Source organism: Octopus sinensis, linkage group LG2 (genome assembly GCF_006345805.1).
Source record: "Octopus sinensis linkage group LG2, ASM634580v1, whole genome shotgun sequence".
Taxonomy (NCBI): Eukaryota; Metazoa; Mollusca; class Cephalopoda; order Octopoda; family Octopodidae; genus Octopus; species Octopus sinensis.
The window spans coordinates 194,599,505-194,626,812 of NC_042998.1; the positions used below are offsets into that span (position 1 = coordinate 194,599,505).

The window sequence follows — 27,308 nt, forward strand, 5'->3', positions numbered from 1 at the left end:
AAAAGCCAAGTCAATGTGCACCGCATTGATTTTTTTTCTTTTTCTAAAAGTAATTTGGGTCAAAATGAAGTCAATAAATGAACAATGTAAGACATTTTGACATGCAAGAGAAAGAATATACAGCATATAACACATTTTGGTTTTGCTGATAATTATTCATGAATTATGGAATACTGTTCCAATTCACAAAGACTCAATTGATTTTAAAATTTATCAGATCCTAACAAAAACAGAACTTATCAGATCTTCAAATCAAATACATTTTTTTGCTTGACTAAGTTTTTTTTATAAAAAAACAAAACCAATAATTTTATAAAACATATATGTTCATACACACAAACACACACGTTATGTTCATACACACAAAATAAAATAAACAAAAAATAAAAATTAAACAGTTAATAGAGACCAGGAAATAAATATATATTGCACATACTTAAATATATAAAATAGATATACATTCAAAACAGTTCTTTTAGTGATTCATATAGTTAAACAGTTACTGTAAACTTAAATATGTCAGATGCTTAGTTTGTCACTTTTTTTTTGCAAGAAAAAAGTAATTAATTATGCAGTCGGTAATTGCTTTATCACACAATACTGTATATACATGCAATTAAACAAACCTGTAATATTTACCAAGAACACAAAGCTACCCCTAACTGCACCACACCTGACTAAATAAAGGAGCCATCAAACCAGATCTCAAAATCAGGCTAATGTAACCTAATGTATATACGCAGTACTATCCATATCAATAATTATTGCTAGCATAGGCATTAGGCCTGCATTGAGGAGGAGAGGGAGGTGACTATATTCATCTCACAGTCCAGTTCACTGGTACTTTATGAATCCCCAAACGTTAAAAGGCAAAAGTTAGCTGGCAGTATTTGAGCTCAGAATTTAAGGAGTTGAAAGAAATACTAGATATTTTGTCCAACACTGTAACTATTTAGCAAATCCACTGCCCTAATAAACCTTTTTTCAAATTCTTGATGCCATGTACAGCTATTTTGCTAATTAGCTTTTAGTATCCCATAACTATATTACAATTTAAGCACATACAAATGCATAATTTATCTTCCTTCTTAACAATAGTCACCTAAGTGATAACTGTTTTCATTTATGAAACATGTGAGGCAGGTATAAGTTTTTCCTATTTGCATATCCACACTAAAACTGACAAAATATATTTTACTAAACTATATTGGGAGAGATTAATCAACATTAAAGAACTTTCAATGGTCTACAAACAGCAGGATAACAAAAAATACAGCAAGCGTTAAGCTACAAAAACTCTTACACTAAGTTCTAGTAGAATTTCAAGATACTGTCATCCTATTCATAAAAATTTAGCTGTCAACGAGTGTGAAGAAGATATATTTTAGAATCATATGTAGATAAATGGGAAGAGAGAGAGAGAGAAAGCACAATCCTTAAACACACTTGCTGAAAGAAACTTTTTAATACTGTCTGATTTAGTGTAGTATTATTGCACATACGAGCTCAGTCATCAAATTGTGTAGAGCCTTAATATCTTGATTAATAGAAATTGAGAAGTAAGTGAATAGAAAATACGTTCAAAATTGATCAACAAACAAGCAATTAACTGTTTTTGATAACTCAAATAATTTTATGCTTAACTTCATATCATACCAAAAAAGTAACTTGTAATAAATTTTGAGGAAGTACTTTTAGCGCATACAAAGAAAAGACTAAATTGTCAATATTTCAATATACATGTAATTAAAATGGCATATGAAAACATTGAAATAAGATTTTTGGCAAAGAATACTTTTCAATAGTACAAAGGTTGTTTTTTCTTTTAAAATATAAAGTTCTAACCAAAATATTAAAAGGTTTAGTGTGATACTTTTGAATACTATAACTTTCTGTGTAATATACTCACCCCACAGACAACGATGATTAACAATTTGTAGAAATTATACTGGAAAACTAATAACTGTTACAACATTAGAGTTGAGTCAAATGGATTAATGTTGCAACTGAAGATATCTGACGATACAAATAAAAGGAAAATGAGGCAAAGCTTAAAGTAACTGACACCAAAGAGATGACAAATCTAAAAGTTAAAGCATTTCTGTAACTCATTTAAGTGATAAAAGTTTGACAAGCATAACCATCAATTATATATGGTTTCTGTCACACTGCCATTTATGTAACTGAATTATGACAACAGTATGAAATACAGTTAAATGTAGCATAAAAAGAGATTAAAACAGGTATGAAAATAAAAACGTCAAGCTATATATATACATTATATATATATATTATATATATATATATATATATATGCAATATATATGTAGAGATAGGTAGATAGAAAACTTAAAAGCATATGGTACAATATAAAAAAAAAACTGTTATGACAAATGGTACTTTACATTAATATGCACAATATACATGGAATTAAAACAGCACTTTCAAAAATGAAATATCTCAAAAACATAATGAAAAGGTTTACGTAACTAACTAATAATAGAAACAGAAACATCCAGAACTTATATTCGTTAAAGGAGAAAAGAATAAAAATTTTGTAGCAGACAGCCACCTTCAAAATAAATGAATAAATAAAGAGAAAAAATGCAAGTCACATGATTCACACACACCCTTTAAGTGAAAAACAACTGTTCGCTATATCCCTGGTAATAAATGAATTGTGATATTATGAGAATGGCAATTAGTTCTGAATGAAGTTGACGTAAAGGGGTTAGACCTCACTATCATATCTACAAGCTTTCTCTTACATACACACACGCACATATTTCACATCACTAACAATGATGTTGTAGAAACCCCAACTTGGAATTAGAAAAATATATAAACTATCAAGATGCATTTGATTTCAATTAAAACATGTGCTAAGAAATTACATGTTCTATGATACAAAGACTGTACTTCATGAAGAGCTTGACATAAATACGATGGTTCATTAAGATTCAAACATCTAAACAATATTCTGTAAAATGTGCTACCTGAAAATAACTTACCTGACATGAGGGCAGGTTAACAGGAACTTAACACAAACACAAGTCAATACATGAAGAAACTTTATTGCAAATCATATTTCCCCAATGATCTTACCTTCAATCAGCTGCTATCCTTTCAACATTGGCTGAAAAGCAGCACTGTATATGTTGCTAATCACACAAGGCCATGTTGTATGAAAAAATTCAAGATCTCTGATGAATATTTTACATGTACAAAAATGAAACTTATTCACAATGGTCACTGATTAATGACACTAACAAACTATGTTAAAAATACTCATGGCTCTTAAATTACTAGATCCACAAGTTACAATGTTATACTGATGCCTCTCTGCTAACAGATGTGGAAGGGCAGGAGAGCAAGAACATATAATGATTAGGAAGATTCCACTTTCATGAAACAGCATGACTGAAGTTGGACAACACTCACGGAAGCTGCAAAATGATGGTACTCTATTATAAGTATGCTCCAATTGTGAACATAGTTTAGAATGTGCTGCAATTCCCTCCCAAACTGTTTGAGTATCTAAAGTGAAATGAAATTGCACCTCAGCACATGGAATGTTCAAACAAATCTATAGGAAATCCAGTCCAATTTGAAACCTATAACGATAATACATGCACATACACACAGTTTTATATATGTATATATAAAACTCATACAATACACCAATCAAAAGTATGTACATGAGTGCATACATGTACACACACACATACATACATGCAAACACACCCTGTTATTCAACATAGGACCACTAAAGCATGTCATAGAATCGTGGAAGTAGCAATACAACTTTAGGCTGCTTCATCAAGAAATCCAGGAGAGTCGATACATTTTTTCCTTCAGGGATCCTGTGTGAAATAAACAAAAGCAAACTATTTTTGCATGGTTCAAATACGGTTCTAGTCATTTAAGAAAACTTAGAAAGATTGTTGTAAATTAAAAATGTAAATGTAAAATGGCGAGTGGACATATAGTAAAGAAACGTCTGATATTCATAGCCATTTGATGCACAGCAGATAAGTAACCTGGAATCCAAAAGTCAGAAGGTAACTTTAAAAACAAATATTCCCACCCACCTTTAATTTTGGATATAAGTCATTACTTTAACAAAATATGAAAAATCCATCAAAATGGAAGTTGAGTGATTCAAGAGCATATATATCCAGGTACCACATAAGTGAAATAAATGTTTAATTGAAGTAATTATGTAAAATACTCACCATTAATACTTACGATTCCTTGGAATCGGTGATGAATCAGAATGCACCATCCATGTAATTACTTAGTTTAGTTTAAGAGTAATAAACTGTACATACAACCATACCCCTTCACCCCTCAATATACCAGAAACAAACAAGTATTACAGTACAGACTGAAAATTACAAGTTCAAGACAGTCAACAGGAAGATCACCAATTATAATGAAATTTTTCTCAGTGGTGTATTTTTTCAATCAAAACCAAGTTATATACAGAAACACTAAAATGTGTGTAGGTTGCAATGCTAACTTGACAAGTACATAAACTTTGATTAGTTCACATTTACTTAAAAGATTTTTGGCACATATGATTACACATTTGTTATTTGTACCAAGAAAATAAAAGGAAACTAGACACCCTTACAAAAATGTGCTAAATTTCTTTAATATTAATGTAGCTCTTAGTAAATTAAATACTTTAAATTTTTGGTTTTATAAATCAAATGATATGTCTTCATAAATCCTAAGCAATATCTTTTAAGTTGCAATATGTTAGGCAAAAAAAGGCTATTCAATAAGTTATGGAGTGAGAATTACAGATATCTTAACACAATATTTGTTGAGCAATATTACGCACAAAAAAGTTTTTCTTACAATTTAGGATTAAAATTGAATATGGCATTAACTTACACTATGTTAACTACTATAAATTTTTAAATGAAAATGACATGGAATGGATACAATCCAACAGGTTTAATAATACAAAAATGTTAAAACTATGAGTAATGAACCACAGCTACTTTTATTTGTTTTTTATCCACAATGAGTAGAGCAGTATAAAATGTATTCTAACATTAAAGGGTTTCATATTCTACAAATTACTGATGTAATTATCAAAATATAAGTATTCTGATGCCAGCTCTATGCAGAGAGGTCAGGTGTTCAGCTCATTCTCCAAGAAAAATGCAATTACCAATTAAGCAAAATTCATTAATGTTACTCTATTATACAATACTATATGTGTAATTAATAAAGTCTGTAGCAATATTCAACAGAATATTACACACTAAACTCTTCCAAATTCTTGGTTAGTCTCAAAATTAATTGAAAAGATGCCTCTTATTGAAACTATGAAAAATACAAATGTTAATCAATTATATATATATATATATATATATATATATACAAGGTAAAATTGTACAATATATAAAAAAAATAATTTTAGGAACTAATTGGGATGGTGCATTCTTCTCCATTGGATCTGGAAGCTAGGAAAAGGGAGACATAGAAAGAGAATGGAAAGATGAAAGAAAAACAGTTGACATTTACCTAGTTGCTGCCATAGGTTAAAATGAAATGAATCAGAACATCATCACTGGGGTTGAGGTTGTTGATTGGCCTGACCTTGGCTTCCCACTTGACCCTGTTGTTGTGCTGCTTGTTGTAATATCATATTTGCATGATAGTGCATCCCTTGTTGACGATAGTATTCTGCCCAAGCAGCACTGTAATCAGGTTGGCCAGTTTGGGGGTTGATAGCTAAGGAAAAAAAGCCACTCAATTCAAAAAACAGTGCAGAAAAATTCTAAATCCACTATGATCATTTCAATAAGAAATTAATACTATATACAAAAAATTTTTTGAAAGCGTAATTTTATATAATTATTCTATAGAAATATATAATTTTCTTAATAAAAAAAATTAAAACAATCACCCTAACAGAAAACAAGCAAAAATTATTTTACTACAGTAAATTTATAAAAATATTAAAACATCTGAAGCAAAACTGCCTGACATAAATTGATTTAAATGATATGATTTCTGCTTCACAGAATTAATTATTCCTGGGATATTTGTATTTAAAAAGGTCATAGACTTTTTCTTCTAAAATTTTCTTAAACCAAATACTGCCAGTCATCCCCATGCTTCAAAACATTTGTTTTTTCTAGTTTAAGTGTCCATATAGTCCATGCTCGTTGATAAAAAGCACCAGCTGCATGGCACTTCACATTTACTGTGTCCTGATGAAATAATCATGATATATAAGATTAGTATGTTGTTATTTGTTGCTGTACCACCATGATCATTATTTATACTCCTGCAATGTCTAACCCCAAAGACATTTTAAGCTGATTTTAATGTGTGTTTTAAGCAAAATGCAGGAGTGGCTCAATGTCCAGAGTCTCATCACTATCAACACTTTCAAGGAAAAATAATAAAAAAGGGAACATTGATGCAACAGCAGTTCAAGCTGCTATTATCACCTTGTCTACATTACAACTGCATGGCAAAATAGATGATGTAGTTTTAACAGTAAACCTCTAATAGAAGACTGAAGTTGGCAGAGAAGAATGTGGACTATTTTGGAATGGATGAGAAAAAATACTCTTCACTTTGCACTGCAATATATGACAGCTCAAACAATGCATGAAAACCCAAAGAAACACCAAAACCAGTTTCACTATGAGAATGCATTCCCCTTGTCTCACTCAAACAGCAATGCAGTCAAACCCCCAACATTTGTTCAAACTGTGCTAAAACTCAGAGAAACCAGGACATTGTAATCATACGTTTTACAAGATCAAGTAGGAATGATGGGAAAACAAAGCCAACAGGTTGCAAACTGCTGTTTACTTCAATGATATGCACAATTGCTACGTCAGACAGATTTTGTATATGGACCGCCAATGAACCAACAATGTTCTGGAAAAAGGAGAAATACTCGACTATTTTGAAGAGTACTTCCACCGAAATGCTCAATGCAAAGTATGCCAACAGGGAAATTCTGGAAAAACGTAACACACTGAAATGATCCAAGTACAGAAGAGGTGTTAGTCTTAGTAAAGAACCAGGAATAAATGATATCCCAGCAAAAGCATGGGAAAATGGAGGAGCTTACCAGTTCCTTGACTCTAGCGTCAGTAGGTGGAAATGACCCACAGAACTGGAGGGATTTTATCATTGCCTCCACATTTAAGAAAGCTGATGAGAATCACTACAGAAAATTAAGGAACTTCTTTACTTGCTCTTGCAGGACTGTTGCTCAACAGTCTGAGAAAGAAAAAAAATCATGATAGTTCTGAAACTCGATGCGAGTCCAGAAGAGAAACACCATGAATATGGTATTTGGTCCATGACAAATGTGGAATAACGCAAGACACTTTATGTGATCTCTTTGTTGATCTCACGAAGCATTCAACATAGTAATTCAGTTGGGCTTAAAGCTTGAGAAAGTTCACTTGAACAACTAAGTATCTACACAATGGTATGAAAGCTTGGGTTATGCTACCACCAAGATTACTCTTATCTTATCCATCTGCATAGAGTAGACCTCATACTCACATATTTATGATGTTGCACTTTGAAGCTAAGACTAAGAACATATGTTAGTGAGAGATATGCTTTAGAAGAGCGCTCTTCATTGTATGGAGAATCTGGAGAATGTTGTTGGTAGTACAGCCACACAAAATTCCACTTTACTATTAACATCCAGTAGTCCAACACAATCAACCAAGCCTTAATGCCAACAAAGTTACATAACCAGAACCCATCATTGAGCAGAAGAAGCCAGTACAAGGCTAATCACTTTACCAATTTAGCAAGTACACAATGTGACATCAAAGGCTGAACAGCTTCATAAATATTGGTTGAGAGTTGACTAATGAACAAGCAAAAGTTATTAGTCAGACAAAATATAGATTAGAAGAAAAGGTATTAGCAACACAGCTGCAAAGACATTTTTCCCTCCCATACATGAATATTAAAGGTAAATACCAAGCTTCCAAAACTAAGTTGATGCTGAAAATATAAACCATATCTATATTTTTAATTTCACTGTTTTTATGTTTGAAGGTCAATAGAAACATATTTTAAATCTATTACATGTTGAAAAATGAACCTCTATATTCAGATTGTGAATACAAACACTCTGAAACATTAAAATATTTCCAATTATCACTCACCAGGCTGCTGCTGTTGCTGGGGTTGTTGTGCAGCTTGCTGCTGCGTCTGCTGGGGTGCAACTTGTTGCTGAGGCTGTTGCTGTTGGGGTTGTTGTTGTTGGGGCTGCTGTTGAGGTGGCTGCTGTAACTGGGGTTGTTGGGGTGCTCCTGGGCCAGTTGGTTGGCCTGGCTGTTGAGGGGCCCCTTGGCCTCCTTGCTGGGCCTGGTACTGACCATATTGACCATACTGTGCATAATACTGAGCATAATAAGCAGCCCATGCGGCTGCATTAGCATCTTGAGCCTGTTTATCTGGAAAAGATACTATATATTGAATGTAAGGTAAGAAGCTTGAATCAACCTGAGAATCAGAAGTTATCTAAAAATAGACTTGCAATGGGAACAATTAAAAATTCCTATGTAAATCCAGAGAATTTTAGTTTGCAAACGATTCTAATTGAGGTACTTCCACTCACTTGTACTCCCTTTCTCATATAACCTATACCCATTCCTAAATAACCATTGACTTGGCATTTGAAGAACAATAACCATACTGAGCTTACTGGTCTGTGAGCGTATGCGAAGGTCACAGGCACAACCCAGCCACCAAGGTTAATACAAATGCAGTACAACTAGTTTAAAAGTCGCCCAATAGAGCAGCTTTTAATCCAGAGTCATACCCCAGTGACGATCATATCTGTAGCAGGAAAAAAAAAAGAAAAAAGAAAAAGAAAAAGCGGGGTTTCGCAATTAATCTCAGTTGCCGAAAGCAATTGCAGTTGCGAAAACTTGGGAATCCAGAATTTCAGGATTGCACGGTCAGATTCAGCCAGGAATGTTTGTAATTTACTCACAAATATCCAAACGGTATTATATGTTGGGCAACAGCCTCTAAGGGGAAAGTTGACAAAGTGTGACATTGACATTCGCACTTACTTTGTTAGATGATGACATACAAGTATGTAGCTCAACCACAGCAACAGCCTCAGCAACAAGTTGCACCCCAGCAGACGCAGCAGCAAATTTTGTCCAACCCATACTATCATGGTAATGCTAATGCAAAAGGACTAGTATTTCAGTTTAGTACCTATTTTATTGTTGTTTAGTTTATTATCTCTCTCTCTATATATATATATAAACGGAAATGTGTGCGTGCCCTTTATACAAATCCACAACTTTTCAGTTAGAGGGCTCGCACTTTCTATGGTCATTCAAAACCATCCAAGGATGGTCGTGCACATCTTTACATTTCCCCAGTCACCCAGCAAAGCCAGTAAAAAAAATCAATAGAAGTGACTTTTTTGTGAATTTTCTATCCAAAACCCAATCAAAATGCCTGAAACTTGACACGCCAATTGAATGCCTGCTAGCTGTATGTGATTGGTTGGAAATTTGGACAGTACTCGCGTGTAAGTGCACACGCACGCAGCTGTATATGCATGCACTAGCAGCAGTATGACCCGGTAACGCCGGGTCATAGTCCTAGTATGCCCTATTTCACAAGATATAAACAGCACAAGCTTTTAAATTGCGTGAATGAACACCGACAACATACAAATGACATGCTTTAGCATTCTCTATCTCTTTTATCTATATATTTTCTTAAAATAACAGTCAAAGTATAATTGAAGTCATTTGCATAAGGTGTCATATAGGAACTAAGCAGAAATCATGTTTGCGAAATAAACTCCTTGACTATAAAAACCACAATATGTACATGTTTGTTAAAACCCCAAATTCCACCCCCCCCCCAAAATATTACAACTTTAATTGCTAATAATGACATTGCCTACACATTAATTTTGCCCTTGGTGCTGTGTAAAAGTGTGAAATAAAAAAATTTACTTGGATCAGCTTGTTGTTGCTGCTGTTGTGGATAACCTTGTTGATATGCTGCTCCCCATGCTTGACCTCCATATGGCTGCTGGCCAGCTGGTGCTTGCTGGCTGTAATGATACATGGATGGAAAAAGAAACATAGATTTTTACACATAACCCAAACTTGAAGTCTTTAAAGACATCAAATGGAAATAAAAAGACTACATACCTTGGTTGAGCATATTGTCCATACTGATCATACCCTGCCCCAGCTGGAGGTACACCTGGTGCATTAGGTCCAGAAGGAGCCCCAGGAGCACCATGGGGACCAGCACTCCCAGGTGCTGGAGGAGCTCCAGGTGCACCTGGTGCTCCAGGTCCAGCTGGTCCATTAGGACCTGGTGGTGGTGGTTGCTAAAAGAGAAATTTTACAAATTAAATAAAAACTAAAATATTAATATCACAAAGTGAAAAAAAAACAACATATATATATATATCTGCAACTTACCAAACCTGCTTTTTCACATATCATTTGTATAGCATGCTGGATTTGTTGTGGACTACCTCTGACATTAAAGATCTTTTCATTGGGATTTGGTGGAGGTTGCCGCTGAAGCTCAACATGAGCACCAGACTGTCGTATAATTTCTCGGATTGTTTCTCCACCTAAAACCAAGTGTAACAAAATTAGTTAGGAAAACGAATTACACAAGATATCGAAAAAGGATTTTATTAATCACATCTTAGTAATGGATATTACCTTTGCCAATTACTAAACCACATTTGTCAGCAGGCACAGCATAAGTAGTTTCATCTTGAAAATTTGGATCAAAGCCACGTCCCATTCCTCTACCGCCAGGACCATTTGGACCAGGAGGACCAGTCATGTTATTAAAAGGGCCACCACCTCTACCACGACCTCTACCTCGGCCCATAGGAAAGCCACGACCAATACCGCCTTGTTGCTGAAAAGTATAATAATCAAGTAAAAAAAAGTTAATTACCAAGCAATTATATTCATGCTAGTTATGTTACATAACATGGTGCAATAGAAAATCAATTCCACAACAATATTAGATTTATAAAATTAATCAATGGGACAGAATGTTATAAGACAAACTGAATCAAATTTGTCTCCAACAAAATAATGAAGCCAGCCAGCAACATTTTTCTTGATGTTGCTAAAATATACAATCCTCTCATTTACTACAAAATAATTCAATCAAACCTGACACCAACCCTCAAGGCTGCTTCCAAATTCATGATATAAAACCCCATTATAGCGCACTGGGAATTAAATAACATTAAAAAATCTTAAGAATCAACTAAGCCATATATTAAGCATCAGTCTAATAAAAAAAGATTTAGTAACAAAAAAAATAAAATTAATAAAGAAAAATCAGCCACAATTCTCAATTACTTTCAAAATTCTAGAAGATTTTATCTAATATTACCTTATATTTTTCATTGAAATTGCAGTAACAATTTAATTGGAAACTTATTAAGGAGTTAGATAAAATTATCATTCTGAACTTTTAATCATGGATGTGTGGTTAGGAAACCTGTTTTGCAGCCATGCAGTTTGGGGTTCAGTCTCATTGTGTGGCATCTTGGACAAGTATCTTCTACAATAGATCCAAGTCAACTAACGCTTTGAGTGATTCTGGCAGACAAAAACTGTCAGGAACCTCTATAGGTTAGTGTGTGCACACACAAACAAACCTTAGTTTATGAACAATTTTTTCTCAGGTGATAGAGTTAATGCAAACCAGGAACAATGGTTGGTGACAAGCTGGGAGTATCATTTGCTGTCTTGCTTTAACTAAGTACAAAACCCTGCTTGAATTTCCAATGGAATAAACAGTTTTGGTTTACAAATGTTCCACTATATATCATTTAATGTCTACATTTCCCTGCTTGCATGGAATTTGTTGAGGCAGATTTGCTACTTCTTGATGCCAACCCTCACCTGCTACCAGGTAATACTCCACACAGTCGGACACGTTTTTCATGGAAGACCGACAATAAACAACACTTCTCCAACAGTGATGCTTATTTACATACGATACCATGACAAAGGAACACAAACGGGTTTCTTTCAGGTTCCATTTACCAAATCTACTCACAACACCCTGATCTGGACAATAGAAGATGCTTGCCCAAGAGAAACAAGCTTTTTAACCATAGCCCCACACTTGTGCCTATACGTACATATGTGTGTGATCACTACTTGACAGCTGGTGTTGGGTTATAGCTTTGTTTGACAAAAGAGACTGATAGAATAAGTACCAGACTTAAATAAGTATTTGGGTTGATGCTTGACTAAACCCTTTAAGGCAGTGGCCTGGCATGGCCACAGTCTAGTGATTGAAACACAAAAGATTGGCTAGTGAAAATATGAAAATTAAACTATTAGAGTATGAGTATATTGATTAGTAGACTAACAAACTTAAGTCATTTGAAGCAGCATGTAACAGACTATAATCACCATCTAAGTTCATGTTATATGCTAACATATAGGACTGTATTGTACTCCAGTGTCTCATCTGGTGTGGCTCCTGTGGCCGGAAACCTTTCAATAATTTACTTTGTGTAAAGTACTATGTACAAGATCAAGAAGCCTTACAAATGTAAAGTGTGGGAATCCTTCAAGAAAAAATTTACTCCAGTTTGAGGGGGGGTTCTGGAGGTAACAAATTTCCTTAAAACTTTAAGTGACAACTCTTTTTTGAAATACACATTACCAATGGGATAAAATTTTTAAAATCATTTTAAGCCTTACATTTGCATTTCCTAGTATTTCACTGATCATACTTGCAGCCTGTTGAACTTTATCCGGAGGACCCATTATAGTCAGTAACCTCTCAGGAGATGCACCATCATCTACAGAAATTTAAAAAATGTTTATACAATAAGGTTATTATCTATTGCTTTCAGAGAACTATGCGAGTGTATTCAAAGTAAGCATAATATTCAGTTTTAACAGTACTTTTGGATACAGAGTAAAATGACATACGTTCTATTTATAAGATTTGTACTGTAATGTCTACAAGTTAAAATGAGAACTAGCCAGATGTTTTTCTACAGAAAAATAAGCATTCAGCAACTTTCAATGGACACAACTATTCCACCTTTTAATAGTTACATAACCAACTAAAACAAGGGGAGGGAGGGACTACATTACACAATTACCATCTCTAACCAGGCCCACCCATTGACCATCAACTATTAAGATATCATAGGTCTCCGTGAAAGTCATGAGCATACACCTTTGGCCTAATACCATAAAATGCATAACCAAAGTATGAATTTATATAGAAAACCAATTTTTAGACTTAACACACACACAAAAAAGTGAAAACATACCTGCTTTAAATTGCAATCGCACACCAGTCTCATTTTGTACACGTTTTATAGTCTCCCCACCCTTTCCTATCACAATACCCACAGCAGGTCTTGGAACAGGAAACTAGAGAGGAAAAAAGAGAGAGAAAAAAAAAATCAGCAGATTGATTAAACATTTTACTAACAGATTCATCCAAACCCCTAATCTTCCATTTACTAGCTTCAACCATTGGAATGAAGCAATACCGTCAAGGGTTTATTTAATCATATCAACCCAATACTTATTTCAATCTAATACTTATTACATCCACCACGCCTCCAAGTAAAAGTTGATAAAACTACTTTCAGAAAAGTGCTGTTATTATCTTCCCACATTAACACAAATTCTGTCACATATATAGTAAAACATGGCATAAAATAAATCCTATTAAAACAGACTAGGTGTTTATTGGGTGAGTAGTAATAGAAATTCTGAAAAAGCAACTTTTAAAAGATTTTGGTCATATTGCAACATTTGAAGATCAATGTAAACTAAAATATATAGAAAGTCTGATATGGAATATGAGATTGTTATCTCATTGTTAGTGAAATAATTACCAAAAGTTTAACAACACATCTCTACAATATCTTACATATATTTTACATGTAAACCCGTGAAATATATTATGGAAATATTGATTCGATTGGCACTACTAAAATGCATGTGGGGTTAATGAACTCTTAGTAAAATAATAAAAAACCCCAATACTTTACCTCATAATAATTTAAACAATGTGCAGAAAGAATTTATACATAATTACTTTCATTCCCATTCAGGACAAAAAAGCCTAATAAACAGAGGAGTTGAAAAGATAGTCCAAAGTAATGTTGCGTGTGCATGGATGTTATTATTTAACATTCACTTTCCATGCTGGATCTGGTAAACTGGAGAGCTACATCAGGTTCTGATTTGATTTGGCAAGGTTTTTACGGCTGGATACCTGTCCTAACGCCAGCCACTTCAAGAGTGTAATGGGTGCATATGACACCAGCAACGACGACTTCACTTGGTGTGACAATTTTTATGTATGTGTGTGTGTGTGTGTATATATATCATCATCATCATCGTTTAACGTCCGCTTTCCATGCTGGCATGGGTTGGACGGTTAAACTGGGGTCTGGGAAGCCAGAAGGCCGCACCAGGCCCAGTCTGATCTGGCAGTGTCTCTACAGCTGGATGTCCTTCCTAAAACCAACCACTCCGTGAGTGTAGTGGGTGCTTTTTACGTGCCAAACGTGGCTGGCAAACGGCCATATATATATATATATACACACACACATACATATATAACTGAGAATATGTCTGTATGTGTGCATCACTATATAACTTGAGAACTACCCATTCAATTTTACACATGCCTTACTTAGGGTCCAAGCAGTATCATGGCCCCCAAAAATGTTCAACTTCTTGCCTAATGCGAGCCGGAACAATCTCTCATCTCTTACACTATTACATGTCAAAAGTGAAATAATATCTCTATTGTAATGCGAGATAATATTTTCAGTTTTAATAGTGAAACTATTTTCTGCCTGACTTGCATGTACCAGGTGGCCTGGATCTCAGGAAAGACACCTAAGTAGTGGAAATTGGGAATGATAATTCCAATTCTCAAAAATGAAAATGAGATTGCTATAATCATAGAGAAATCTACTTCTTAAGCCACTGTGGTAAAGTCTATATTGGGTGTATGGCAAAGAGATGTAGGGCTATTGTCAAGTCCAAGCTAGCTGACACACTGTGGTTTTCACTGAACACAGTCAACCAAATATCCAATACAGTGCAGATATTTGAGAAATCATCAAGGTATGGCCAAGAAATGTATAACGGGCTGAAATTCCCAATTGGTAATTTAGGTATTATATGTGATTTAATTATAGAAAACCATACAATGGAAGAGATAGAAGCATCAATTTGAATACTTTTTCTAATGGAAATTGTGCATCTTCCTGCTGTACAAGCAGCTTACCTAGGAAGGAAGTAATTCCAAATAAAAACGAAAGAATAGAAAGGTATCATTAGACTAAAAGCAATGAAGGGGGGTGGTTGCACACAGTAACTAAGATGTTAAAGGACTAGGAAAAGTGGCAATACACTGTGAGGTCCACCCAACCAACTGTTAGCAGAGAAGAGCGGGAGTAAAATAAGAATTTTCAACTTCACTACATTAAACATGTCTAAGATGCTTATGAAGATTTTAATTTACTTTATTTTTGACATACTAATCATCTGCATCATATTTATTGCTTGCAGAGTTTTAAACAAGAAAATAGAAATTTGAGTGATTGCAAAACTACTTACGTCCATTCCACTGCCACCTGAAGCAGCTGCTCTAACACCACCTCCACCACCGCCGCCACCCCCACCATTATTATTGCCAACAGCAGAACCATATTCATTTGTCTACAATGAAAATAGAAATAACATTTTGTAAAAATTTATTTACTACATGAGGCAAATTTTTATTGAAAATCTTTTATCAACCTGTTCACTTAACCTCATCAACATTATTTATGCACTTGATTATAAAACAATCATGCACTTGTAAGTAGAGGTTCTTATAAAAACTGATCTAGCAAGTAACTGCCATTATAAGTTATTTCACTTGAAGTTTGGTTGATATAACATATCTCTCAACCATTACATGTGTATAATCATCATAACAATAATATAACAAAATATATTTATATTATTTTAGACAAAAAACATACAGTTAAGATGTAATTGATATTTAAGAATGATCACTGTAAAAGTGAGTTCAAGTCAAATATGAAATAAAATTTATAACTTACCATTGTACCATCTTTGTCTGCCAACAATTGCATAACCATATCCCTGGCTCTCTAAAATATACAAAAATCAAAGTTAAAAATACAACCAAAAGTAAAGTCAACATCATCTTTCTTTATAAATGCAATTCAGACAACTGAATTAATGCAATTAAATGCAATTCAGACAACTTACCCCACACCTTGAAGGCTCTCCAGTGATACGTAATGGCTTGTCGTGTGCACTGGGTAGACTACTGTCCTGAATCATCACCATTTTCACATTAGCCTGGTCCTGTAACAGGAAATTCCGAGAAATATTATCAACTATTAAAATTTCGAAATTAAAATATGAATTTATATATTTTGCATATTTATGCGAAATGTTTTCATTTCACTAACCTGTTAATAAAACTGACAAGCTTTAACCCTTGTATTACCAACCTGGTTGGAGATGCTGGGTAACCTGCTTGAAAATGGCCAACCAAAATAGCCTAGTCATTTATTTCAGTGCAAATCTCTTTAGTATATTTGTGAAAGTTACGAATTCTTGGAGATCCCCCCCCCACCACATTGATTTCCCCAAGTGTTTCACTACAGATGCAAAGTGCATACCAGATTTGTTGTCAAGCAGTTGAGTTTCAATTCAAAGTATTTTTTTCGGAGTATAGTGGTGTGTATATATATATAAAAACCAGAAATTTATACCTGCACATAATAAAAATTTAGTTATTTTTAGGAAGATATTAGACCTAGTGACTGTCTTTCCAAGGAAACAAAACCATTAAATTTTTAAATTTATTTTTTCCATTGAAGTGACTGCTGCAGAAATGAAGTTATGTAGAAAATAAAACAAAGAGGGAAAGAAAGTTTGAGCTTTTCCTACATACTTGCAAAGTTAGAGATCTGAGCACTTTTAGAAATTTTGTCTGTGTTTGTGTGTATATATCCTGACTTTGCAAAGGCCTTTGATAAAGTTGATCATGGAATTATATGCCACAAACTGGGTGATCTCGGTGTAGTTGGAAAATTGGGAGAATGACTTCACGACTTTCTGAAGGATAGAAGTCAAGTGGTAGTAAGTAGCCAATAAGGCCATCTCCAATGACACACAAATAGTGAGTGGTGTTCCACAAGGCACTGTTTTGGGACCACTACTATTCATAATAGCCCTCTCTGACATGCCCTCAGCCATACAGAGAGCCACAATCACAAGTTATGCAGATGATACAAAAGTCTCACAGGTAATACAGAACCCTGAAGACACAATGCACCTGCAATGTGAACTGGATGAAATATACAAGTGGGCTGAAAAGAATAGCATGCAGTTTAATGTTGCAAAGTTTCAAGCCTTGTGCTATCAGCATGCAAAACTAAATGCAATACCCAATAAATACACGGGACCTGGGGGGATTGCAATCCCAGAGGCACAGTCAGTTGAGAGCTGGGCATTTATTTACATGAGTAATAATGCATCCTTTCATATGCATGTTGCAAAATTGGCAATGAAATGCAGGTGGCTGACCTGATGGTTTCTTAGAACTTTTAGAACAAGAGACCAGGAAACCATGATGGTCCTCTGGAAGACATTTGTCCTAAGCCACTTTGACTATTGCTCTCAGCTACGGTCACCAACCAATGTCAAATTAATCTCAGAATGAGGCCAACGAAGAAGATAGCCTCTATGTAGCATATTGGGAAAGACTAAAGAGATTAAGACTATTCCTTAGAGCTTTGGCGAGAAAGATATGCCATAATATACATCTGGAAGATCCTAGAAGGACTTGTCCCAGACTTTGGCATTGAGAGTTACATAAATACTAGAACTGGGTGCCACTGTATAGTGCTAAGGACTCAAAATTTGCCATCGAGATGTAGGACAAGATACTGCAATAGCCTGGGCTTCAGAGGTCTGCAGCTCTTCAACATCCTCCTGAAGGACCTGCATGGGTGGATGTAGGTTTATTTCATTTCCTAGTTTTCTTCAAAGACAAGTTCCAATATTTTTCTTTGGAACACATCTTCTATACATTAAGTTCATCTGATACATTATCAAGTAATTTGCACAAAACAATTTGGTTGTATACCCAGTGAATATTAAATAATTCATTGTCTATGCTGACGTATAAACAAAATTTTTTTTTTTCCTATTATAATTAGATCTGCTTTAAAACAAAAATTGTGCAACAGAATAAGCTAAGAACCTTTTGTTAAATTGAGTTCCAAAAATCACAATATCTTTGTCTTTTACTGGTTTCACTCATTTGACTGCACTGCCTATGAGGGCTTTAGTCAAACAAATCAACAATAACTCTTATCTAAGCCTGGTACTTATCCTATCAGTCTCTTGCCGAACTGCTACGTTATGGGGATGTAAACTAACACCGGTTTTCAAGAGGTGATGGGGGACAAAGACACACAGATATATACATATACGACAGGCTTCTTTCAGTTTCCATCTACCAAATCTGCTTAATGTTTTAGTCGGCTGTAGTTGAAGAAACTTGCTCAAGGTGCCATGCAGTGGGACTGAACACGGAGTCAAGTTCGGGGAGAAAGCTTCTTACCACAGTCATGTTGATAAATAAGAACCCCTTGATTTATGAAACCAGTCTAAAATGCTGGATATTTTAAAATTAAATTGAAATACATAAGGAGTGTATTTTGGTTAGAAATATAGTAACGAAAAGGTTACTTAAGAATATACTATACATCATCAATGCATACTCTACAAATGCCATAATTCTTAGACATCTAGATTAATAAAATGTAGAAAGGTTCCAACTAAAAATGAAAATTGGATTTGACATTCCGTTTGTAGGTATGCACATCAGCAGTAAAGTAGAATTTTTTTTTATAAATCTACTTAACTAGTAATCAAAATCAACAATAACCCAGTTGATATCATTTATGCAATAATTTTTTTAAAATAAATTACTTACTTGTAATTGGCGTATTGTTTCACCACCTTTGCCAATGATTAAGCCAACTTTATTGCCTGGAATCAGCATTTCAATAACATTTTGACCTTCAGGGACAGTAGTCTGATCTAAAGGCAGTGTTGCACTCTGTGCTTTGTCAACTATTTTTTGCATTTGCTGTTTACAGGCACTAAATAGAAGAACAAAATAAGGTGATTACATATGCATTAAACTATTAATTATAAGAATAAATTTTAATACATTTGAAGTAAGCTGTTTTTGTATGCTGTATTTCAAATAGTTGCATCAGGCCTACACCTAACTATTATAGAGTATAAGACTATTTCTGAATTCTTAGTGATTCCCTTTTTGTATCTATTTCCTTATATAACATTTACACATTAACTAAATATATACTTTACAAACGGACCTAAGAGCATATGAAAAGATTTCTGGCCTATGTCACACGACAGAGATGTACAGCTTACAAACGTGAGAAGTAGTCCATCTAGAATAGCAATCATCATCGTCATACTCCTTTTAATAATCGTGATGGACAGTTTGGTCTGAGGACTATATTGTGTTCCAGTATCTGCTTTAGTATAGCTTCTATTGCTGGATGCTCTTCTTAATGCCAACCATTTGACAATGTACTGGGTGTGTTTTTCAGGCCACTGGCACTAGTGAGACCATCATGCAGCTTGTAAAACTGAGATCCCTTCTAAGTGAATAACTGAACACAAACTCAGAGTACACGATACTCTGAGCACCCAGTCAATGGTGTACAAAGGTTGGTTATTAGGACAATCACAAATTCAGTGCAACTACCAAAATTACCTTAAAGCAACAGGATTTTAAGGCTACCATTCATGTTGACATGTACATGTGTGCAGAGTACAAAGGAGATGGATGAGAGCCACAATGAAGACTCTTCCCAGTCAAACAGTTTGGCTGGTTAAAATGAATGGAATATATTTAGTAGGGATACTACAAGCAGAAAAAGCAAGTATGTCAGAGTAAGTGACAGAATTAAGCTTACACTGATGACATCAATAATAATTTCTGCACATGTTTCAGTCATGAATTATAGATAAACTACAAATTCATTCTAACCATTCTCTCTTACTCATCAAAAGCTATTTTATCAGTTGGTGTCTTTTCAAACGAATTGAACAAAAGAGGATAGCTACTCTGATATACATGGCACAAGAAATGAAGCTTGATTTGATAGTATGAGAGAGAGAGGAAGTGATCCTTAAACACCCACATTGAAAATATGATATAACAGTGCCATTGGTTCAAGAAATGATACCGGGATGTTGTAGCCCACAGGTAAGCAATTTTGTAAAAAGATTCACATGTTAGATGCAATTGAATACTTTTCTAATGCAGAATGCACTGATCTTATCAACAAATAACTCACTGATGTATCGTCTCTTCTGAATCAACCTCATGCCACCTACATTTGCTTCTCCCTTGGATGTAAAACAATAGCATGTATGTGTATTTTGCAGAAGTAGATTAATACAAGATAAAATATATTAAGATACCTTATTGCAGCTGGTGCACCTGTCAAAGAACAGACTCTGTCTGGCAAGCCTCCACTATCTGAAAATTACAGAAATAACTATTTATAATAACACAAACTTTTCTTGACTTGTTAAGATAGAGTGGTGCAGAGTACCGCCTTTTGATCATTTTTCTTTTTTTTAAAAGAAAAATGCCACTTCACAAACAAATATAGCAAATGCAAAAATATTTTTCAGTTCCATGTATAATTACATTCTTCTTTGCAAAGAATAATTTAAACTTTTGTAATGTTTTAAAATGCTTCAGCTGGATTACTATTTTCAACTTGTGTCAGATAATACTGAAATTTCAAAGTAAACAATCATATAACTGTCTTTCGAAAGAGGAAGATTATTCCAAGTTATTCAAGGTCTACTGACAAAATTTAGTTGACTACTAACTGAAAATTTAAGAGTAGTCTCACACTAAAAGTGAATTGTTAATTGGAAATTAAGAAATTTTGTTAAACGTTGACAATTTTCATCCATTTTCAATAAAATTAATTGTAAGCATGTATAACATTTACCACTAAAAGAATATGTAAACTAACTTAAAAAAATATTCCTACATCATAATCATCACAATATTTGCATTATATATATATATAAATATATATAAAACATCGAATAGCATACTTGGTAAAATGGTATTAAAAACCAAGCCCTGAAAGAGAATTGCATACCATTGCACATATATATTCATTAAAACACACCATCATCTAATTATCATAATCCATAAAAAAGAATAAAAATACTAATTAACTTGAATCCAGAAGCAAAACTATAAATAAATAAATAATGAACTGCTAAATGATTTGGTAATCCTAACTACAAAACTGCTAACTCGTACAGCCTTGACATGGAAGAAAAATCCTGAAGTTTGTTCATTAACATGATGGCTGCAATTTGATGACCATAAAATTGGCTGTCAACTTACTCGTTTGATTTTCCACAACAATTTCGTCAAAGAACATCTAAATCTATTCTGTATTTCCTTGCCTTGTTCAGAAGCATCAGCAGCACCACTGATATTTTTAGGGATAGGGACAACCAACCCTCTGACTTTTTTCCTAGCCATTTCAGTTAAGGTAATAGTGGAAACAAAATTCTGTAATCCATCTTTTCTTCTGAGAAAGATGTTTCATTTCTGTGCACACCTCAATATTTCAAACATCTCAGATTAGAAGTGCCAGTCATGTAAACACTCATCGTATATTTTCTGATGTGAACATGTAAAAGAGAAAGCAATTGGTTCTGCCTACCCTATATATCCAAAACTAAGTGTATTCAACCCCCAATTTGCACCAAAGATTTTGGCCTGAACTGCTGATGGCTTACCTACACACATTTCAGTTGCATGTAGAGGAATCGTTGATTGTTAACTCATCTATATTAAATATAAAATATAAAAATCCCGTCAAAATTTAATACTGAAGCATAACATTGTAAACCCTAAGCCAATAGCTAGTTGCAGAAGTTTGTTACTTTAATTTGCAAAAGTATTCATGGTTTCTCTGAAATGCTCTGCACACCTGTAACTCAATCGACTTGCACTCAAAATGAAGACTGAATTTTGCTACGGTATTAATCTAAATTTATATTTAGAAACATTAAAAACAAAGTAAGATTAGGAACAAAACCCTTCAAAATCTATTTGGAATGCTGAGTAACAAGATATTACTATCATAACTGAACCCCATTAGGCACACAAAGCAAGTGTAGACCCATGCAAACCTAGTTACATATTAAGAAACATGAAGAAATTTACCAACGAAGATTAAAACAGATCCTTTAATTGAATTGCAAACCCATTAATATATTTTAACATGCAATACAAGCAAGATTCCAAAATATATCTATTACATTTAGAAAACAATATATAAAATTAGTTTGAAATTCAAAGCCTTTACTTGAAAAAAAGTCATTATTCATCAACAGTTGAAGAACAAAAATCTACATTTCCTAGACCATAAATCAAGTATTAAATTTCATATCAAACAGTACTTTATGCAGTGTGAGTTGTAGTCAGCATATAATGATCTGGTTGAATGCAAAATTACAAAGTATCTTAACCAAAGTGATTAAGTTACACAAGGAAATAATTTTAAGGATTAAATACTTTTCCTTTTATAGAGATAATAGTGTAAGTGTGTTCATTCCATATTGGGAACAAGGTAATGAATGGGCATGGCATGAATGTGTGTATATTATAGTAAGTGGAGAGAATTTTCATAATGCCTATATTAATACCCATCCATAGAACTAGCTCTAAAGATGCCACCAGCTCATGCTGAAAGTTAAGCCTGGATTTTCAAACATGAGCAACCTAATTATACACACATCATTGCTTATGAGGTAATTAGAATTTTGTATATGGTCACAAAACATGCTGGATACAACAGCCAAATCCCTTCATAACACATACTTCTGTTAAAGAAAGGAACATATTACAGGATGTCCCAAGTTCCCTGAACAATGGAAATAGATAAACCAATGTCTAGAACACTTTTGATCAGGCCTAACCTGCAGCTGAACAACATCTTTGTTTAAAACCCACTGAAAAACTGTTCTTTTTTCTTTCAAGTATTTTTTTTTTCATTATTCTATTTGAGACAGTGTTCGAGTGTATTTTGAGAGATGGGGTATGACCATATCCTTTGTGAGAACTGTGTTATTGTTCTGCCTGAACTCCTTTAAATTAATGATGACAAGAAAATCATATGCAGAGTGGGAATGCAGAAGATTGATGACTTGGGATTGGGAGTGTGGACAGTATGGATAATGGTAAAAGGATAGATAGACAGTATGGGTAATAAGAGGATAGGTAGACAAATATATTGGATGTGCCCAAGTGAAGTTAGCAGCACATGAGCAACGATAGTAGCCATTCTTTGGATGCAGTCTAGGATGTGTAACAGTAGCACTATTCTGGGATCTCAACTGAACTTTGTAAGGGGCTGGTAGTCATAATGGGGTCAAATATTTTCTAGATCTCAAGAGCAAGTGAGTGAAGTCTTTGCTATATTGAGGGTGAGTATTCTTCAAAAGAAATCCTCAGCTGTGATAAAGTCTAGCATTTAAGCTACTTTAAGGGTTCTTGTTATATGTGTGAGCACACATGGAGTTAGTGCTTTTTTGGCGTGTGTAGTGATTGTGACCCTTCACTGTCAACACAAAACTAGCATAAGGCCACAACAGAAGAGATGAGATCTATTCATTGAGTAAATGCAGATTTGGCAGATTTGGGTTGCATGTGGATGCTGCCTAGGTGTAGAGGGTTAGTGAGGAGTGAAAGATGCTATCTTCTGTGAATGAGTGAGTGCTATGGAAAGTAATAATCAATCCTTGAAGTATATCAGAGTTCTATTGAAGTGCAATGGTAAGAAGCCATTGAGTCACAAGACAGGAGGTAGATGGAACTGAGTACAACTGTGTTGTAAAACTTCCTTCAGCTGAATTCCACAGAAGGGCAGATCAAAGCTAAGAGCTTTGGTAATTTTGAGGGCAGTATCAGTATTCAACAATTTCTTGAGTGAGAGTGCATTGGTTATAACTTGCTTTACAAAAGCCATACTATGTCATTAAGGAGGGAGAGATGTTGAAGAAAATTGCCAACATGTACAGCCTTGACATGAAAGAAAAATCCTGAAGTTTGTTCATTAATGCTATTGTCTTAACATGATGGCTGCAAATAGAAGTGGATGTCAATTTACCCTCGATTTTCCACAACAATTTCTTCAAAGAACATTTAATCTATTCTGTATTTCCCTGCCTTGTTTACAAGCATCAGCAGCACCACTGATATTTTTAGGGACAGGAGCAACCAACCCACTCACATTTTTATGAGTCATTGAAAAAATTGGCAGTGAAATAGGGTGATAGCTTGGAACACCAGAGGGTTTGCCCTTTTTGGGAAAGGGATTGCGTTATTTCTAAACACTCAGATATATCCCTGTAGAGTGAGCAACAAATTGAAGAGTTTGGTGAGGTTGAAGGTTAGGTATGGAGCAGAAAGATGGAAATAATATTGTCAGGGTCAGTGGCCTTGACAATATTATGTGAATGCGTGTAGCAGCACAGCTCATGTAGTGGAAAGGGATGGTTTTTAGCTTTACCTAGTGTACAATCTTCCTCCACGAGTGTACTACATACAGAAGTAAAGTAAAAGGTGCATTCATTGAAATGGGTAGATCTTTTTGGTAAGTGACAAAAAAAAAAAAAAAAAATATTGGCTGCAAATCGAGAGCTGAAGAGGATTTGCAAAGTAGCACCCAAGAGATGGCTGATGGTGTTTCAGCAGATGCTGTGCTGAGTAAGAGCCATCCAGTTTATAGGAAGAAGTGATTTTTCTGAAAGCAATTCAGGCTGTATTTTTGCCTGAACTAATGCATCATCTACTTACATTTTCAGATTAATTTATCTTTATTCCTACTATGTCACATATTTTTGCATATTTACATGAGTGATAGTTTGGAGCAAATGTTTTAGTCTTATATGTAAACGGTTCTTCTCCTGCTAATCACACAAATGGAACCTACAGCAATAAGATGAAGGCAGTTGCATTTTTATGAAAAATGGCCTTTTAGATGAAGAAAATATTGCACCATGTCATCATTGTGGTGGAGAAATGAATGAAGCTTTGAAGAGAGAAAGGGGGCAAAATTTCCCAGTTTTTCCTTTAGAAATTGAAAGGTAAACTAAAAAGTAACCAGAAGTAATCACCCTTTCAGTTGTAGATCAATCACATGCCAAAGTAGCACTGTTTTATTTATTCAACAAAGCAGACAGAAGAAAGTAGCATTACGTACATTGCTTGGAGTGAACACAATAACAGTAGTATGACCTTGACTGATATGGTCAGTATTCCTGGCAAAGATTTATTACTTTTGCATTGTGTTGTAGATGCAAATATTATTAACCAAAGTTTTAATAAAATAGCTATGATACATAAAATTTCCACATGAGCATGACTTGGAATGCATCATTACAGCCTGAATAAGTTCCTTTTAAGGGTTACTTTTCCCCAAGTCTCTTACACAATTCCTCTGGCATTGTTTCAATGGTTGGATGCGCTAATACTGACTACTTTACAGTGTGTACTCAGTGCATTAGACTGGTGTTTTCTTTACATTGTTCTTTCATTTATTAACCACTTCACAAAGTGTACTTCAGAAGACCAAAGCCTCCATTCACGCAAAGCAGAAGATGAATAGAGGAAAGAGTATAAATGCAACAATTCAAAAACTTTAGGATGGTAGGAGAGTGAACAATGGAAGAAAGATGGTGATAGGCAGCTAAATGCTGGGGTGGGTAGATGGTATGATGTAAAAAATGGTAAGTGGAGGAGAGTAACCTAAGTCTAAAGAAAGGATAATGAGAAGTGAAGAGACTAAAGCATAGTAATGAAGATTGGTGGTGAGTGTCAGAATCCCACGCTTTTTTTTATTGCAAAATTTTAGAAAATAAAAGACAGGTGCACAAACTTCCAAAAAATATGCCTTCATCCAATACATTTTTGCAGTAGAAATTTTTTTTTTCAAATGGTAATTTTTATATTTTGTAGCCCAACCACTTTTGGCTTCTTGCAACCAGATGCATTGTGCTACAGTGAGGACTTACAAAGAATAGCAAATTCTTTATGCACACTTTATTAGTAGATTTATTTTGCTAATGTGTAAATGTCTAAGCAATTCAAAACTGTTTTGCTATTATCAATGTTTTCATTGTTAAGCCAGTACAATTTGTTATGTGTGTGTGTGTGTGTTCTGAAACCATCCAATTCCAACAATGACTGACTGTTCACCCAAACAAACCATTTGAAAATTCTACCATTGCTGACAAATATTTCCGAAATATTTCCATTGTAAGTAATATTGGGGAAAAAGTAAGGAAATAATGAAAACAATGCACCATAAATATATAAACCAGTTCCACATAATGTAAGCAATTTTTCAGGAACAAATCTGGAACCCACACAGTTGGATAGATTTTAAAAAAAAAGAAAGAAAGATATCAATAGAAAAAGAATTTAACATCTATATTCAAGTGCATTCAGTACATATAATACAAACAAGGATGCTGCATTAATAGTGATGAGGAAAAGATGTTGCATTTATATAGCTACGAGAAAAAGATTCTTGCAATTATAGCAATGAAAAGTAATTCAACTACATTTATACCAAACTAAATGCCTGGAAAACAAATCTATTGAGAGTTGAAGATATTTTAAACTTCACATATATTTTAAAATTCAGTGAAGGTTAGCATGATCATATTTTACTGAAACTGACAATGATGGGTAGCCCGAATCTGACACAATCCAGAAAACTGCCTTATTTTAAGAAAGAAAGAAAAAAAAAAAACAAAAAAAAAACAGCATTTAACCATAGGCAAACATTCATTTTATGGAAATTACAATTCAGGTTATAATATAAATTTCCTTTTTACAATTATTAAAACTGTGAAAAGAGGAACCATGGCATATAAGGTTAGAGCCAACAGCAAAGAAATAAAAACTCAGACAAATGAGAAAACATTCTATTTTTTAGAGATGATGAAACAGTCCCAATAAAACTTGTAAATATTGTGCACGACCAAAGCCAGTGATTACAGCATTCAAACTATCCAACATTTCTAATATCTAATTTCTTAATCATAAATGCTTCAATTCCTTTTGTAGGTCTTTAAAATTCTGTATCT

At 34.2% G+C, this 27,308-nt stretch overlaps 1 protein-coding gene across 6 annotated transcripts in view; it reads right to left on the bottom strand.

Moving 5' to 3' along the window:
* Positions 1–3,054: 3,054 nt before the first annotated feature.
* Positions 3,055–27,308, bottom strand: part of LOC115208767 (far upstream element-binding protein 1) — a 70,366-nt gene continuing 46,112 nt past the window's right edge. For 4 of the 6 annotated variants that reach the window (XM_036500619.1, XM_029777088.2, XM_029777086.2 and 1 more), the window contains 14 exons: positions 20,592–20,649; positions 19,063–19,231; positions 16,317–16,415; positions 16,145–16,195; positions 15,654–15,755; positions 13,337–13,439; positions 12,753–12,853; positions 10,731–10,935; positions 10,479–10,636; positions 10,200–10,384; positions 9,999–10,099; positions 8,175–8,477; positions 5,542–5,751; positions 3,055–3,863 (listed from right to left, as the gene is read on the bottom strand). In XM_036500619.1, coding sequence (XP_036356512.1) covers positions 5,585–5,751; positions 8,175–8,477; positions 9,999–10,099; positions 10,200–10,384; positions 10,479–10,636; positions 10,731–10,935; positions 12,753–12,853; positions 13,337–13,439; positions 15,654–15,755; positions 16,145–16,195; positions 16,317–16,415; positions 19,063–19,231; positions 20,592–20,649 — 1,802 coding nt within the window. In that variant the 3' untranslated portion in view covers positions 3,055–3,863; positions 5,542–5,584. The remainder of the gene's footprint in view (positions 3,864–5,541; positions 5,752–8,174; positions 8,478–9,998; positions 10,100–10,199; positions 10,385–10,478; positions 10,637–10,730; positions 10,936–12,752; positions 12,854–13,336; positions 13,440–15,653; positions 15,756–16,144; positions 16,196–16,316; positions 16,416–19,062; positions 19,232–20,591; positions 20,650–27,308) is intronic. The other 2 variants (XM_029777087.2, XM_029777090.2) reach the window with 2 other exon arrangements.